We start from the raw sequence: 12,939 nt of genomic DNA on the forward strand, positions 1-12,939 counted from the left end.
CTGCTTCCTTACCAAGGGCACTTTGGATGACGCGGACGACCCCAGCACCAGCATCGGAGCCTATCACTACATGCTGGAGGCAAACATGGGGAAGACCATGCTGGAATTTCAGGTACCTGCTTCCCGCCACATGTTTGTTTCGCTCCACAACCCCCAGAAGCCCGGGAGCATGCCACTCTTATCACTAACAGCCCCTGTCCCAATTATCTACTCTTTTTTTTGTTTTGGTCATTTTAATTTAACCCTCCTGGAATCCAGCGCTCTGCTCCCTTTTTAACCACTCTTCAGTAGGCTAAAACAAACAAGCAAACAAGGCACAATCTTTGCTCTCTTAAAGGAAAGTAAAAGACAAGCTAAGAAACAGGTGGGGAACGTTACCATCTTATGACCCTGTTAACATTTAACCAGCTTTTCTGTATAAAGCTCTCCCTTAAACCGAATCAGTTTGAAGTGTTGGTTGTGACCATTTGGTTCTTAATTTTCAGAAGTCATGGACGAAGGTGCTTGCAATGTATATAAAACAACTTTCCCCTCAGTTATGGTATTTCTATTAAACAAGATCTGCCATCTCCTACTGCTAGCTAAATCAAAACATTTAGCAATCCTTTTCATTCCAGTGCTGACAGACAATAATAGAGCTGAGGAACTATATTACCTGTTATTTGCAAATTAAATAATTATATTAATAGTAATAGCAATAAGAATAATAGCAGCTAACACTCATTGGATGCTTACTTTGTCTGGCACTGTGCTAGGCGTTTAACAACTTCCATAATTTAGCCCTCACAATAAACATATGAGTATTTCCTATCCCCATGTCACCACTGAAGGAAGCATGTCATATAGCTTAGCAAATGGCACAGCCAGGGTTCAGATCCAGGCAGTCTGATTTCTGAGTTCACACTCCAATTATCCTATATTGGACTGGGCAGACAAAAACTCAGTAGTGATTGAGAATGAAAAGTGTGGTCTCTAAAAAATTAAACTTGAATACAGTTGACCATCCATATACATCAATGCTAGTAGGAATCAAAATGCAATGTTATAATAAGGAGAGTTTACCCCCAAGCTTTCTGTTTTTCAGGTTAGATTCCAAGAAGCAATCAGAATATAAAGTTTTATGGACACAAATGTTCATCATAGTATAATTTACAGTGGTGTTACAGCTGAGCCCTGAAACCACCAGCTTTCAAATACCATCTTTGGTACCTTTCAAACTCTTTTCCTGACTACAGTGGCATAGCTGCTTCTCAGGTGGATATGTCTCACCTGCCCACTTCAAAAAATCAGTAATTTTCCTCACCACTCTCTTGTTTGATTGAAGCAAAAATCCTCTTTCTTCACCCTGCCCTAGGAAGATCTCAGCCATCCAGGTTTCTCCATAAGCGGCTGTGGTTTCACTGACGTTTGATGTTGCTTGTCTTGGTTTGGAAGAGACCTTGAAGGTCACCTTCTGGTGTAGACAGGGGCGTGCAGCAACTCAGTGGTTCTTAGCCCAGGCTTCCAGTAGGCTCAGCTGCTCGCCTCTAAATCTGTTTCCTCGTTTGAATGTAAATCCGGAAGAATAACAGTAGCAATAACAGTAGCCGTGATACCTCACTGTGCCCTTGTGAATATTAAATGGGGCCACAGAGTCCAGAAGAGTTACTGTCATATGGTAAATGCTCAGTGAAAGTTGAAAACTATTATCTATTATATGTATTTCTGAAGAAGGATTGCTTTACTTGAAATGCCAGAGGCTACCGGATGGATTCTCTTGACAACTTAAACCTGAAGGCTTCAGTTGAGGACAAGGTAGCTCCCCTGCACTGTGTTTCAGGACCCTTGCTATAGAATAAAAGAGTGGAACGGTAAAGGGGCTTTTTTGTTTAATCTCCCATAACAATCTAAAGTCAAACAGAAAAAATAAATAAATAAAAGGGAGGAGCATGACACAAGAGAAGGAACACAAACTTCAAAATCATACAGACCTACGTGGAAAGCCTGCGCTACCACCCGCCACCTGTGAATTCACCCATTCTGAGACTGTCTTCCCATCTATAAAATAAGAATCATGACACCCATTATGTAGGCTTTTTGTGGGATTTACATAATATGACATTTATAAAGCATTTCTCACAGCGATTCCCCAAGGAACAACCTCATTTATTTTAACTCCTCCCTCCCTCAGCCCTGACAGAAGAATATTGTACGTCTTTCATTATACAATGAATGTTACACAGCCCCTTACAAGGTGGCTTGTATAGGATTTAGTAGTTAGTGTCAGAAAAATCAAGAATGATTTTTAATGTGGTGGGTTAGTCTGCCAAATATAGGAAAGGCAAGATTTTTGTTTTTAATTCTTAAAATTCTATCCAAGTACTATGAAAGGCTGTACTCAACCACCTTTTGGTAATACTTTAATTGCCTTGCTATGGGCTGCATGTTTTCTGTGTGGTCTGTGTGGTAAGGTATTTAAATACATGAAATAATAATTTCAATCGTACTGTGCAAGTGCTTCACAAATTCTCATAAAGGAGGCTGGGTGCTGGATGAGGGACAAAGGAAGAGGAAGATGTGAGGGCAGGAAAAACCCAAACTCCCTCCTCCCAGCAGGGATGCTGGCAACCCAGGAGGAGGGCCGTGAAGCACATCCCTCTTCCTTCCGCCAGCTCCAGGTTGCCTGCTGGGTTCCTACACATTCTTTGGTGGCCTGGGTTAAATGCATCAGCTTGTTTCTGCACATAATGGGAATTGAGCACAGACCTGGGCTGTTTGCAGTCAACACAGCAATTCAGTACCCCTGGTGGGTAATAGATGTGTGTTTGTATCTAGCTACGGATGACTATACCATATAAAAACAAGATTGGTGTCTCCTGACTGCCCGCAGGCTTTCCAGGGCGGTTGTCAAGGAGGCAGAGCTCAGAGGAAACATGATAGGCTTCTGCTTACCTTCACTTCGTGGGAGGGAAGGCGGGATGCCTGTTTAAGGTAGCCCTGCCCCTTACCACAGAGAAAACTGCCTGATGTTTAGGAGGGTGGGATGGCGGCAGCACTAGCCACTGGGTCTTGTCAAGGTCAAATTCAAGGCAGACTGACTGAAGCTGGTTAATATATTTATTCTGAAGCCTAATGCAATCCAAAGACGAGTTGTTTATTTACATCTTTGCTAAATTCTCCAGGTCGCCTTTTAAAACCTCATCCCATAAACAAATTTCCTCTTAAATCCATTCTCTTGGGTGGGGAGATGGTGCCCACCTGTTTTTCAAGTTCTCCGTTTACACTGTTTGTTTTTCTTATTTCTGATGAATCACAGAACCAAGCCAGTCTCCCAGACAGTCCCAGAGAGAAGCCGTGTACATTTTCTCCCCAAGAAATAGCTGGGAGGCCAAACATTGTTTCTCATAGGAGGCAACACCAGGAAGCACTGTGAGGACAGAGCCCAGTTGTCGTTGGTTTCAATTTAATGAATGACAAAATGAACCAGAAAAGCTGTAGAATGAAAGCTACAACTGCAATTTTCCCTGAAGAGAAAGAAAATGCAGGGCTTGATTCACCGTTTGATTTTAAATTTACTTTGCTGAAGGGGGACTGGCTACATAACTTATGGGGCCAGTGCAAATGAAAGTTCAGGGCCTTTTGTTCAAAAATTACTAGGAATTTCAAGACAGCAGAGCACTAAACCAGGCTCAGGGCCTGTGTGACCGCACAGATCACAAGCTCATGAAGCCAGCCTTGTCCCTGAGACAAATCCCCAGAAGGGCCCAGACTACGGTAAGAAGACGTAGGCATTCAACTCCAGTACAAAATGTAAACAAGCATCAAAAAACTCAGTAATTAAGGCAAATAATAGTATAATGCAGTATCTTAAAAACTCAAAATGAATGTGCAAAAACTCAAACGAAACATCCAAATTTTACATAAAGACAGAAACTTACATAAAAGACCCTGAGCTTCTGTGACGCCCCTTAGATCTTGCTGCATTCACCTCACCCTGGTCCCAGCCCCACCTCTCGGCCAGCTGCTTGTTTAACGGTCAGCCCACCCAGATGACCCAGGCTTCTCGATCAGCCCACGTAACAAAAACAGTACAAAGACTTCAGTGAGGAAGAAGCAGGACAGATAGCTCACCAAACAGACTCCTTTCAGCGTGATCAGGCGTCGACAGGTAGAAAACAAGGCTGTGAAGACCACACAGTGCGGAGTCTCCGTGAAACTAGGAAGCAAATCCTCAGACGTCCACAGCCAGCCTCTCCTTGCCAGTCTGCCATAGTGCAAGGATTTCCAATGGAATCCGTGTGAGGCACACAGGGATTTCCCGGGGTTGAGCCCAGGACTCACACAGCTTTAGGAAGATTTGAAGATAGTGAACTTGGTCATATGAGGGGAAATAAAGAAGTGGGACAGGGAGAATGTGGAAATATTTCAACATACAGTACTTTATATGACGATGGTGAGACTCTTATCTCCAGAGAGGAGGGCAAGAACTAGATCAGGACAGAATGTGAGAAGGCAGAAAGAAGGTTATCTTTCCTGGGGGATTTTAGGAACAAGAGCAACGGTGAAGAAGAGGCAGTTGTATTACTGCAGAGGGAAATGCTGCTTGGTGATAGAATAGAAATTTAGATAAACCAGAGTGGGTGAGAGGATGATCCTCTTCCTGCAGGCAAAAGCAGTTCAAGTGTCTGTGGGGAAGTTTTTGAGAGATGTAGGTTGCCGAGAAACATGGGAAAGATTTCTGGTTCTGTGCACAGAACTGTTGGGTTCTAAAGTCTTAGGAAGATTGCTGAGTGGCATGAAAGAAATTTATCTGGATGGGGGGCTTAGTGCATAGATAAGAATAAAAGCTGAGAGGGCATTGGGGGAAAAATATATTACTAAGACAAAAGTGTCAGAGGATGGAATTAAGAGCTCTGTTGGCAATGGGTTGTTTCTCAAACTGGACCACAGGGATGCAAGGACAATGCCAAGAGGGTTATTGGAAGCCACAGAATAAACTCAGTATATCTTTCTGGGTTGTCAACTTTACATGAAGATTGCAGGATGGGGAAAGGAGTAGAGTGGTATTTATTTTCTTCTTTAAAAAAATGGACAAACGAATACAAAAGTTAAGTGGAGTCTTAAGATAAAACATAAAACAAAATGTTTTATTTGTAAATATTGTCCCTCCTGTAACACCACAGAAACTATTCCATGCCAGAACCAAAAGAGTTTTCCTATTCATTTGTATGGCTGCAAAGCATTCAGTGAGGAGGCTTGAGGGGACAGTAAGAAGGGCTGCACAGATTTATCTTCCTCAGTCACTGGGGTTACTTTTATAAGAAGCATAGTGGTGAGATCCAGATCAGGCAAGATTTGGTTATAGAACACACCACTCTCTCTTTTCCAAATCAGCATAATGATGTGACAGAGTGAAAATCTGGACGGGGCAGAGAGAAGTGGAGAGAAGGCACAAGAGAGGTGGGTTCCCTGGGCAAACAGTGAGGTCAGTGTTTGGGCAGGAGGCGTAGCTCAGCTGGTGTCCATGTCGTATTTTAACTAATGGAAACACATGATGTTGCTTTTCCTGAGGTCTCTGTGTGTTCTTGGGATGCTTTCTGTGCAGCAGTACATATACAGAATCCCAAACTGGATCCCAACTGAAAAGAAGAAAAGTATTACATTTCTAATGGCAATTTTAGACGTGAGAATAGTGCTGTTTGTTCTGATGATCTTATCGCTTTGAATTTTACCTCAAAATTTTAAGATAACTGGAATCTCAGAGTGAGTGTGTGTCTCCTGATTTTCATAGTGAAAACATTTTCCAGAGCAAGCAGACATACAGACAATAAAAGTCCACTTTTTTCGAATGGGCCTAAAACATCTGTCTAAACATTAAGTTTTCATAACTCGTTTTATGACCAGGAAGTTCCTTAATTGTATTGTTATTTTCTAATAATTATGTGGTTGTGGTTTGTACTACTAATCCACAGTAGATGTTTCTCTGATCAAAAAAGAAAAAAAAATGCAGGTAACTTCAATGGAAGACTGCTAATCCTAATCAGATTAGGAAAATAAAATCTTCAGTGTGTTTAACACACATTAGCTTGCCCTTGGTATCATGCAGGAAAAGGAGGATGCTGATAGAAAGACTTAATGCTGTGCTCCACCCTGGCCATTGAAGTGAAAACTGTAGGTGGGTTTTAATGTCAATTCAACCTTATTCTCCATATTTTAAGGCATTTTCTTGACTGAATTTATAAACTTCAGGGTATTTGACAGTTTCTGAAGTTTGTCCATTATATGTTTTATATTTATTTTTTGGCCTGAATTTTAAAAAAATTTGAATTGTTTTCTTTAATATGTAATATTGTCACATGATTCAAAATTCAAAAAGTGCAGAAGAATGTCAGAGGAAGGTCTCCTTCCTTTTTTCTCCCCAGAGGCAACTCATGTTACCAGATTCTTTTGTATCTTGCCAGAACTCTTCTAGGCATTTATAAGCAAATACTTATAGGCATCTTCTATTCTTTTTTAATCAAATAGTAGTACACAGTGTACATGTTGGACACCTCGCTTTTATTTTAACAACACCTCATAGAGACTCTTTATATTAGAACCAGAGAGCCTTCTCCCCCCTTGTGATTGCAGCATATTTGGGATGACTGTGTTGTAGGGGAGGAAGAAGAATTTCCCTTCTACCCTTCTGAGTTCTTAGCTGAGGCCCCTGTAATAAAAGATGAAGAAGAGAAAAACAGAAGTACACTTCATGTATATGTGAGAGATACCCAGGGAAAAATGAGTACTTCCACAAGGTGGCTTAGAATTCAAGACTAAATACCATCTTAAAAGGGAAAGGGGAGAAGGGTTATAGGCCTCTCAAGAGAGAACGAATGATCTTTAAGAAAGATGAATGGGCCCTTAGAAGAATAGATGGGAGCTATGATAGTTTTTGACAGAGTTTGTCTGGTGTGGAATGGACTTCAGTTTCTACTTCTGTGATAAGAGTCAATCTTCCCTGGTTGTTGAAACTCCTGGGGAGGGGATTTATGATAATTGAGTTCCTTTTGGAGGATCTGTCTTTAGACAGATCAGAGGAGTTCAGAGAAAGCCTCTTCCTGTGTTTGCAGTTTTTAAAGTATTTATAGCTCAAAATAATCAATATACATAAGTGGTATATTTGGGGGTGCTGTATTCTGCTACACTTCAGGATCATACTTTATTTAACCATTCCTTTAAAAATGAACATTTAAAATATTCCCAGGCTCAGGCAATTTTAAAAAGTGATGCAATGAATAGCCTTGCCTATATATAATTCTAAGATATGCTAGTGTATTTACATAACTTCTTGGATGTATAATTGTCAGAGCATATGTACGTTTAATGTTGAAAAGTATTTGTCAATTATTTAATCATTTGTGCCTAATGGCAGGGGAGGGAAGGGAAAATGCTCCGGAAGCCTAGGACTGTGGTATTTGCAAAGCCTCAAAATGTTCTGACAGTATCGTGTATTCTATTTCCCTATATAGTTGGGGATCAGAGTTATGCCCTGCTCAGCAATCACTGAGGCACTTTCCTTCACATTTCTGCTTTGAGACTAATGACAGGTATTTGGGTTTTATAGGAGCTTATGACCATTTTCCAACTATTGCACTGGAACGGAAGCCTAAAAGCCCTTCGTGAAACAAAGTGTTCCCGACAGGTGAGATTTTCCAATAAAAAACAGGTTTGTGTTGTATGGACTGAGCAGATGGCTCGTCATCTTCCAAACAGATTCCTTTGTTTGAAGTTTTCTCTGTTTAAATTTAGTACCTCATTTATTAAGAGCAGAGGATATATGTGTGTGTGTGTGTGTGTGTGTATCAGTGTGTGTGTGTGTGTATGTATCAGTCCAGTTGCAGTTGCATCAGGGACTAACCAAAAATGCACACTCAAGAATGTGGGCTGGGCATAGGACTGGTTTAGGTACCTGTACTGAATGCCAGAATGAAGGGGTCATTAAAACAGACTTAGTTTCTAAGTCAAATACTGAATCTACTCTATGCACCTGTCCTTCCTGCTTGGAATGTGTGCCCTCTCCCACTTTTCAAGGCGGAAAGAAATGTGAGTCTGCACTGCTTCTGAACCTCCTCAGTGAGAACAGGTAGTGTTGGTTATAGCGGGAGAATTTTTCTCGTCCCCACCAAATGCCCCCCGTGGACAACAGAAATGATTATAAAGGTGGGCAACCTGGTATTACATTCACTCCAGTTTTTTTTGGTTTGGAAGTTTCTTCTTTATTTTTCAGTGATAAGATTTCACTATGTCCCTGCTACCTATGGAAAGCACCCTTCTCCCTTTTTTAGTGGTAAAGGCAAACCCCCTCCCATGCACTTAATGGTTCTCACTTACTATCCCTCAAGATTTATTCTTCCTTTACCACATTAGACTTTAAAGATGGTAGGTTTTTTTGTGAGAATTTGCTAACAGGAATTTGTATGAGTAACAAAGCCTCTACTAGTCAGCAATACGAGGGTGGATGTAAGAGTTTTCCATGCACTGCAGCCCCAGGAGTTTTTAGTTGTTCTTTGCTTCGAGAGCCTGGCTTTCAAAATGTCAAAGATGGAAAAGAAATGAGTAGCTGACAATGGCTTTGGCTATTTTTTCTTTTCCTTTGATTTTATAAAAAGCCTTTGAAATATGCCGGGTTGGTTATAAACACTTTTCCATGATTGTTTTTCATTTGTTAAGGTCATAAATAAATACCATATGTTCTTGAAAATAAAAATAAGCAATGCATCCACTCCACAAGATCTTCTTAAGTGCGTCCATCAGACTTACACATGACGTTACAATGTATTGGCAAATTTTAAACATGAGAAATGACAGATAGCAACTAATTTTTAATTGCTTGGAGAGAGTAAGAAACAACATACATGAAGATACCATTATGACATCAATGATGATAATGCCTGTATTCCATAATACACTTTTAAAGTCCTTCCCATAGTTTCTGTGAGCCATTCAGTCTGTCATCTTCCTTAGGCTAACAACACAGCAATTAGAAAGTTGACTCTCCTGGTGTCTAAGTCTTGTCCTGATTCAGTGCTTCCTGCTTTCTGCAATGAGTGTGACCAAACCCAGTTCTGCCCGAATCCTTCCATATAATTGTTTCCCTCTCTATCTTACCAAAGGAGATAATGCTGGGCAGAAGAGTTCAATGAATGAGATAATGTTCATATTAATTGTTACAGGAATGCATTTTCAAAGGAAGACGTTTTCTAGTGAGGACAGAGCTCTGTTCTGTGGACATTATGGAGTCATTCCTGGTGGTAGTGTTTTGATTCAACCTGGAATGACCCTACTTTGTGTACCAGCTTAGCCCTCTATTTCTTTTAAGAGGTATGTCCTGGGATTTGGCTTCAGTTTGTGAACACCAGAGAGATTTAGTTGTTGGTAGAACCCCCATGGGTGAGTGTGGGGGGGCAGGTGGAGGCACAGGAAACGAGGTGTCAGAAGGCCATGAGCCCAGGTACCTTTGTTGCTCTTTACTGATGCTCTGGACTTTGTTTCTTGGCTCCCAGGAAGTCATCTCCTACTATTCCCAGTATTCCCTAGATGAAAAGATGCGCAGCCACATGGCCCTGGACTGGATCATGAAGGAACGGGAGTCACCAGGAATTCTCTCCCAAGAGCTCCGAATGGCCCTGAGGGAGCTGGAGGAAGCCAGGAAAGCAGGACAAGAACTACGTTTTTACAAAGAAAAGAAAGAAATCCTGAGTTTAGCCTTGACTCAGATCTACAGTGATCCTGACAATTCCTCACCCAGTGATGATCAGCTGAGCCTGACGGCCCTTTGTGGCTATCACTAGCAAGGCCAGGTCCCAGCCGCCCCTGAGGTGTGGGCAGAGGCCGGACTCTAACATTAGGAAGCTCATTGAAGGAGGTCATCAGAGGCTTTAGCACCTATAGATGCTACCTGAAGGCTGTACTAATTCTCCCCACCCATTCCATTCACAGAAATCTCAGAGCAGCAGGACCCTTACAAGATCTAACATCCCACTCAATGCAGTTTCCCCAACACCCTCTCAATGGTTCCACCTCAGACTGAAAGGATGGAGACAGGATTGTTTGAAAAATAATTTTCCAGGCCTGGCTTCAGCCAGAAGCCTGGCTGACATGTGCCTTGCTAGGCTGTATACGTTGTATAAAAGAATGGGCCAATGTAGCATCCCCGAAAAGAACACCAGCCAGGACTGGGGAAAGTAGCATGATAGCAATTAAAAAATACTTGGGATTAAATAAACATGTGGATTGTTTTAAAAAATATCCAGGGGTCAGAGTTTCTTCCTAAGCTTTGTAAACTGTAATATCACTTACACTCTAGTAGGTGTAATCCAAAACTTCAGTGGGAATTTTATCTGGACATCCCACTATCAAAGATTTTGAAGTGGTAATAGTATGAAAATGCTATATAAATGTAATGTGGCTTAAAATGTCATAGTAATACAAATTTTTAAAAATCCATTCTTCCATATGGGGATAAATGTCACCCAGGATAGTACCCTCACTCGTATTCCTCAAGAAGAATTAATATCCACTTTTTATGAGTCCTGCAATCAGTCATGTGCATTTTTAATTTGCAAATAGATAAATTGATTTATTTTTATTTCTGCCACCTCAGTCATATATCTATAATGGGGAAATTTACTGGCATTTCAAAGGTTAAAACATTTTGAAAAATCATTAGCATTTTACAGTGCTTATATTTACATTTGATTTGTTTCTCATGCATTAGAGAAAAGGAATTATTAGCTGTCTTTGTTATTGTTCAAGAACTTAAGCCACCAATAGCTCAAATGTAGTGTCATTTTTCCGTTTAAATTACGGGAATCTTTTTTAAAGAAGGGATAAACCAACGCCATCTCTCTTTCAAAATGGCTTGGGTCAATCAACGTATTAGAAAACCAAAAGCAAATACAAACCAATTTTTAAATGGTTCTTGGTCACTCAGATTTAAGAATGGCAACAGTGTCAATTTTAAACACATAGATATTTCCCTATTTTTAGCATGGAAAGGATTATCTTGCATTTACTCCAATAATTCAAATTTAAGAAAACAGTTTTTTTCAATTTTAAATAAGGTTTCCTCTTCTTCTTGTTTAGGCAAATGCTTTCATGTAAGCTAAAACCATTATAGTTACACTGAAGTTTACAAAACTAGGATAGTTTAGCTTCATATCTAAATATAGACAATGCTAACTGTCACTCCTTGAATCCCCATGAAACTGTATACTGAGTACCATATATTGAGCATATATCTTGGAATTACCCCCTGTTAATAAAAAATTAACTTCATATACCATATTTCTCACACCAGGGGAAAATTTAGCTATATATCTGCTCTATTCAAGTACCTTGAAAATGTACTACTATATGATATTAGATAAATTGTATTTAAAATTTTGTTTTAACAAAAAAATCACATTCTTCCCCAGAGCGAGGCTAAATGTCACCTAGAAGAAATTCCCGAATAGGAATTAGAATTAATATTTGTAGTTGAATAAATTTTAAAATTAAATTACTTCCTATTTAAAGTAATTTTTCATAAAGTCATTATACTTTATCATTTCAGAAAAGCCACAACTTCCCATGTTGGGTGCGATTAAAGGTAGGTACATCTGGACTGCATTTGCAGCCTGTTAATGACCACCTCAAGCTGACACCATCTAATTAGATGCAGGAACAGGAATCAGCTAGGAAAATATTAGATGTACTCTCTGCCCTGCAATTAGAAAACTGTACCCATTTCGTACCCTGAAAGCAGTGGTTCTGTCTTGGCTACTACCAACTTCTCCTGGCTGGTCAAAACTGCACACTCTTCTTGTAATGGTATGGAAGTTTCAGTAAAAGAAGCAAAAGTCAGAATCTTTGCTACTGCTGCTCCCTTTGATGCTCATTTATCGTGAATTATTTTCAGCTAAGACCTAATGGCTGTCAGTACATCACATAAACATCTATAATCCTGGCCCTGAGAAGAGAGGATTGAAGAGCAAAGTAGATTATTATTATTTTTCATCTTCTATATTTTGTTCTCAATAACACACTGTGTTGAAGGGGCCTAGAGTAGAGGATTCACTATTTAAATATATGGAGCTCTGGGTCCTAACCTCTTATAATTCTGGTTATAAACCCTTTGAGAATCTAATAGAAGCTATGAACCTTCTCCTAGGAAAATGGAACGAAGCATATACATTCAAAATTACACAAATTTTCAGAGCATATGTGGACCTCTCCAGAATCCATAGATTGCTCTGTCCAAGGAACCCCAGTTTAGAACTCTTAATTTTGAGCACATAATTACAGTTTCTTAAACTTTTCAGCAGGGTTCTAACCTAACTCAGACATGTCCCATTAACCTATCTCTAAGATAAATGTCATCATCCTTAAATACAGAATTGCACTACATTTTGGCAAGATAATTTAATTTTCACAAAACCCAAATTCACCATATTGTTATGAAAAAACAGCTTAAAGAAAACTAGTCACTAAACTTGTGTGAACATATCAGAATATTACAGACTTAATAAAGTCATTGTTCCGCTAATGATCAGAATTTGGTTGTCCATTTGTTCAAAAGCTATAGTCCATTGATATGTTTGCTGTTAAATTCATTCACCTATTTCTAGGAAAGGAAAAGAATCAAACCATAAGTATTTCTGAAACGCTGTACCTACATCAACGATGAATCTGATGATGAGCAAGGTCTCAGGAAAAAGGGAAAGAAAACATAAAAGTTTAACACCTTTCGGTTTCTTTAAGGAAAGCTTTTAAAGTCAGGAGTATTGTTGTAGTTGACTTTATCTCTGAAATGCTTTAGACGGTTCTCAGTTACATCATGCCATGCCTTTCTTTCTTGCCAAAGGACAAAAGAAGCCAGGCTAAGAATATTTTTATTATCCTTGACTATGTTTACAGGTAAATGCTATTCAAGACATTATC

The 12,939-nt window shown here is 39.8% G+C and overlaps 1 protein-coding gene across 1 annotated transcript in view; it reads left to right on the plus strand.

Moving 5' to 3' along the window:
* The window catches only part of LIX1 (limb and CNS expressed 1), a 47,337-nt gene extending 36,904 nt beyond the window's left edge, over window positions 1-10,433 (plus strand). The window contains exons 4-6 of the mRNA XM_057703366.1: window positions 17-112; window positions 7,583-7,660; window positions 9,522-10,433. Coding sequence (XP_057559349.1) covers window positions 17-112; window positions 7,583-7,660; window positions 9,522-9,809 — 462 coding nt within the window. The 3' untranslated portion in view covers window positions 9,810-10,433. The remainder of the gene's footprint in view (window positions 1-16; window positions 113-7,582; window positions 7,661-9,521) is intronic.
* Window positions 10,434-12,939: the final 2,506 nt, after the last annotated feature.

Source organism: Hippopotamus amphibius, chromosome 1 (genome assembly GCF_030028045.1).
Source record: "Hippopotamus amphibius kiboko isolate mHipAmp2 chromosome 1, mHipAmp2.hap2, whole genome shotgun sequence".
In the NCBI taxonomy this organism is placed as follows: Eukaryota; Metazoa; Chordata; class Mammalia; order Artiodactyla; family Hippopotamidae; genus Hippopotamus; species Hippopotamus amphibius.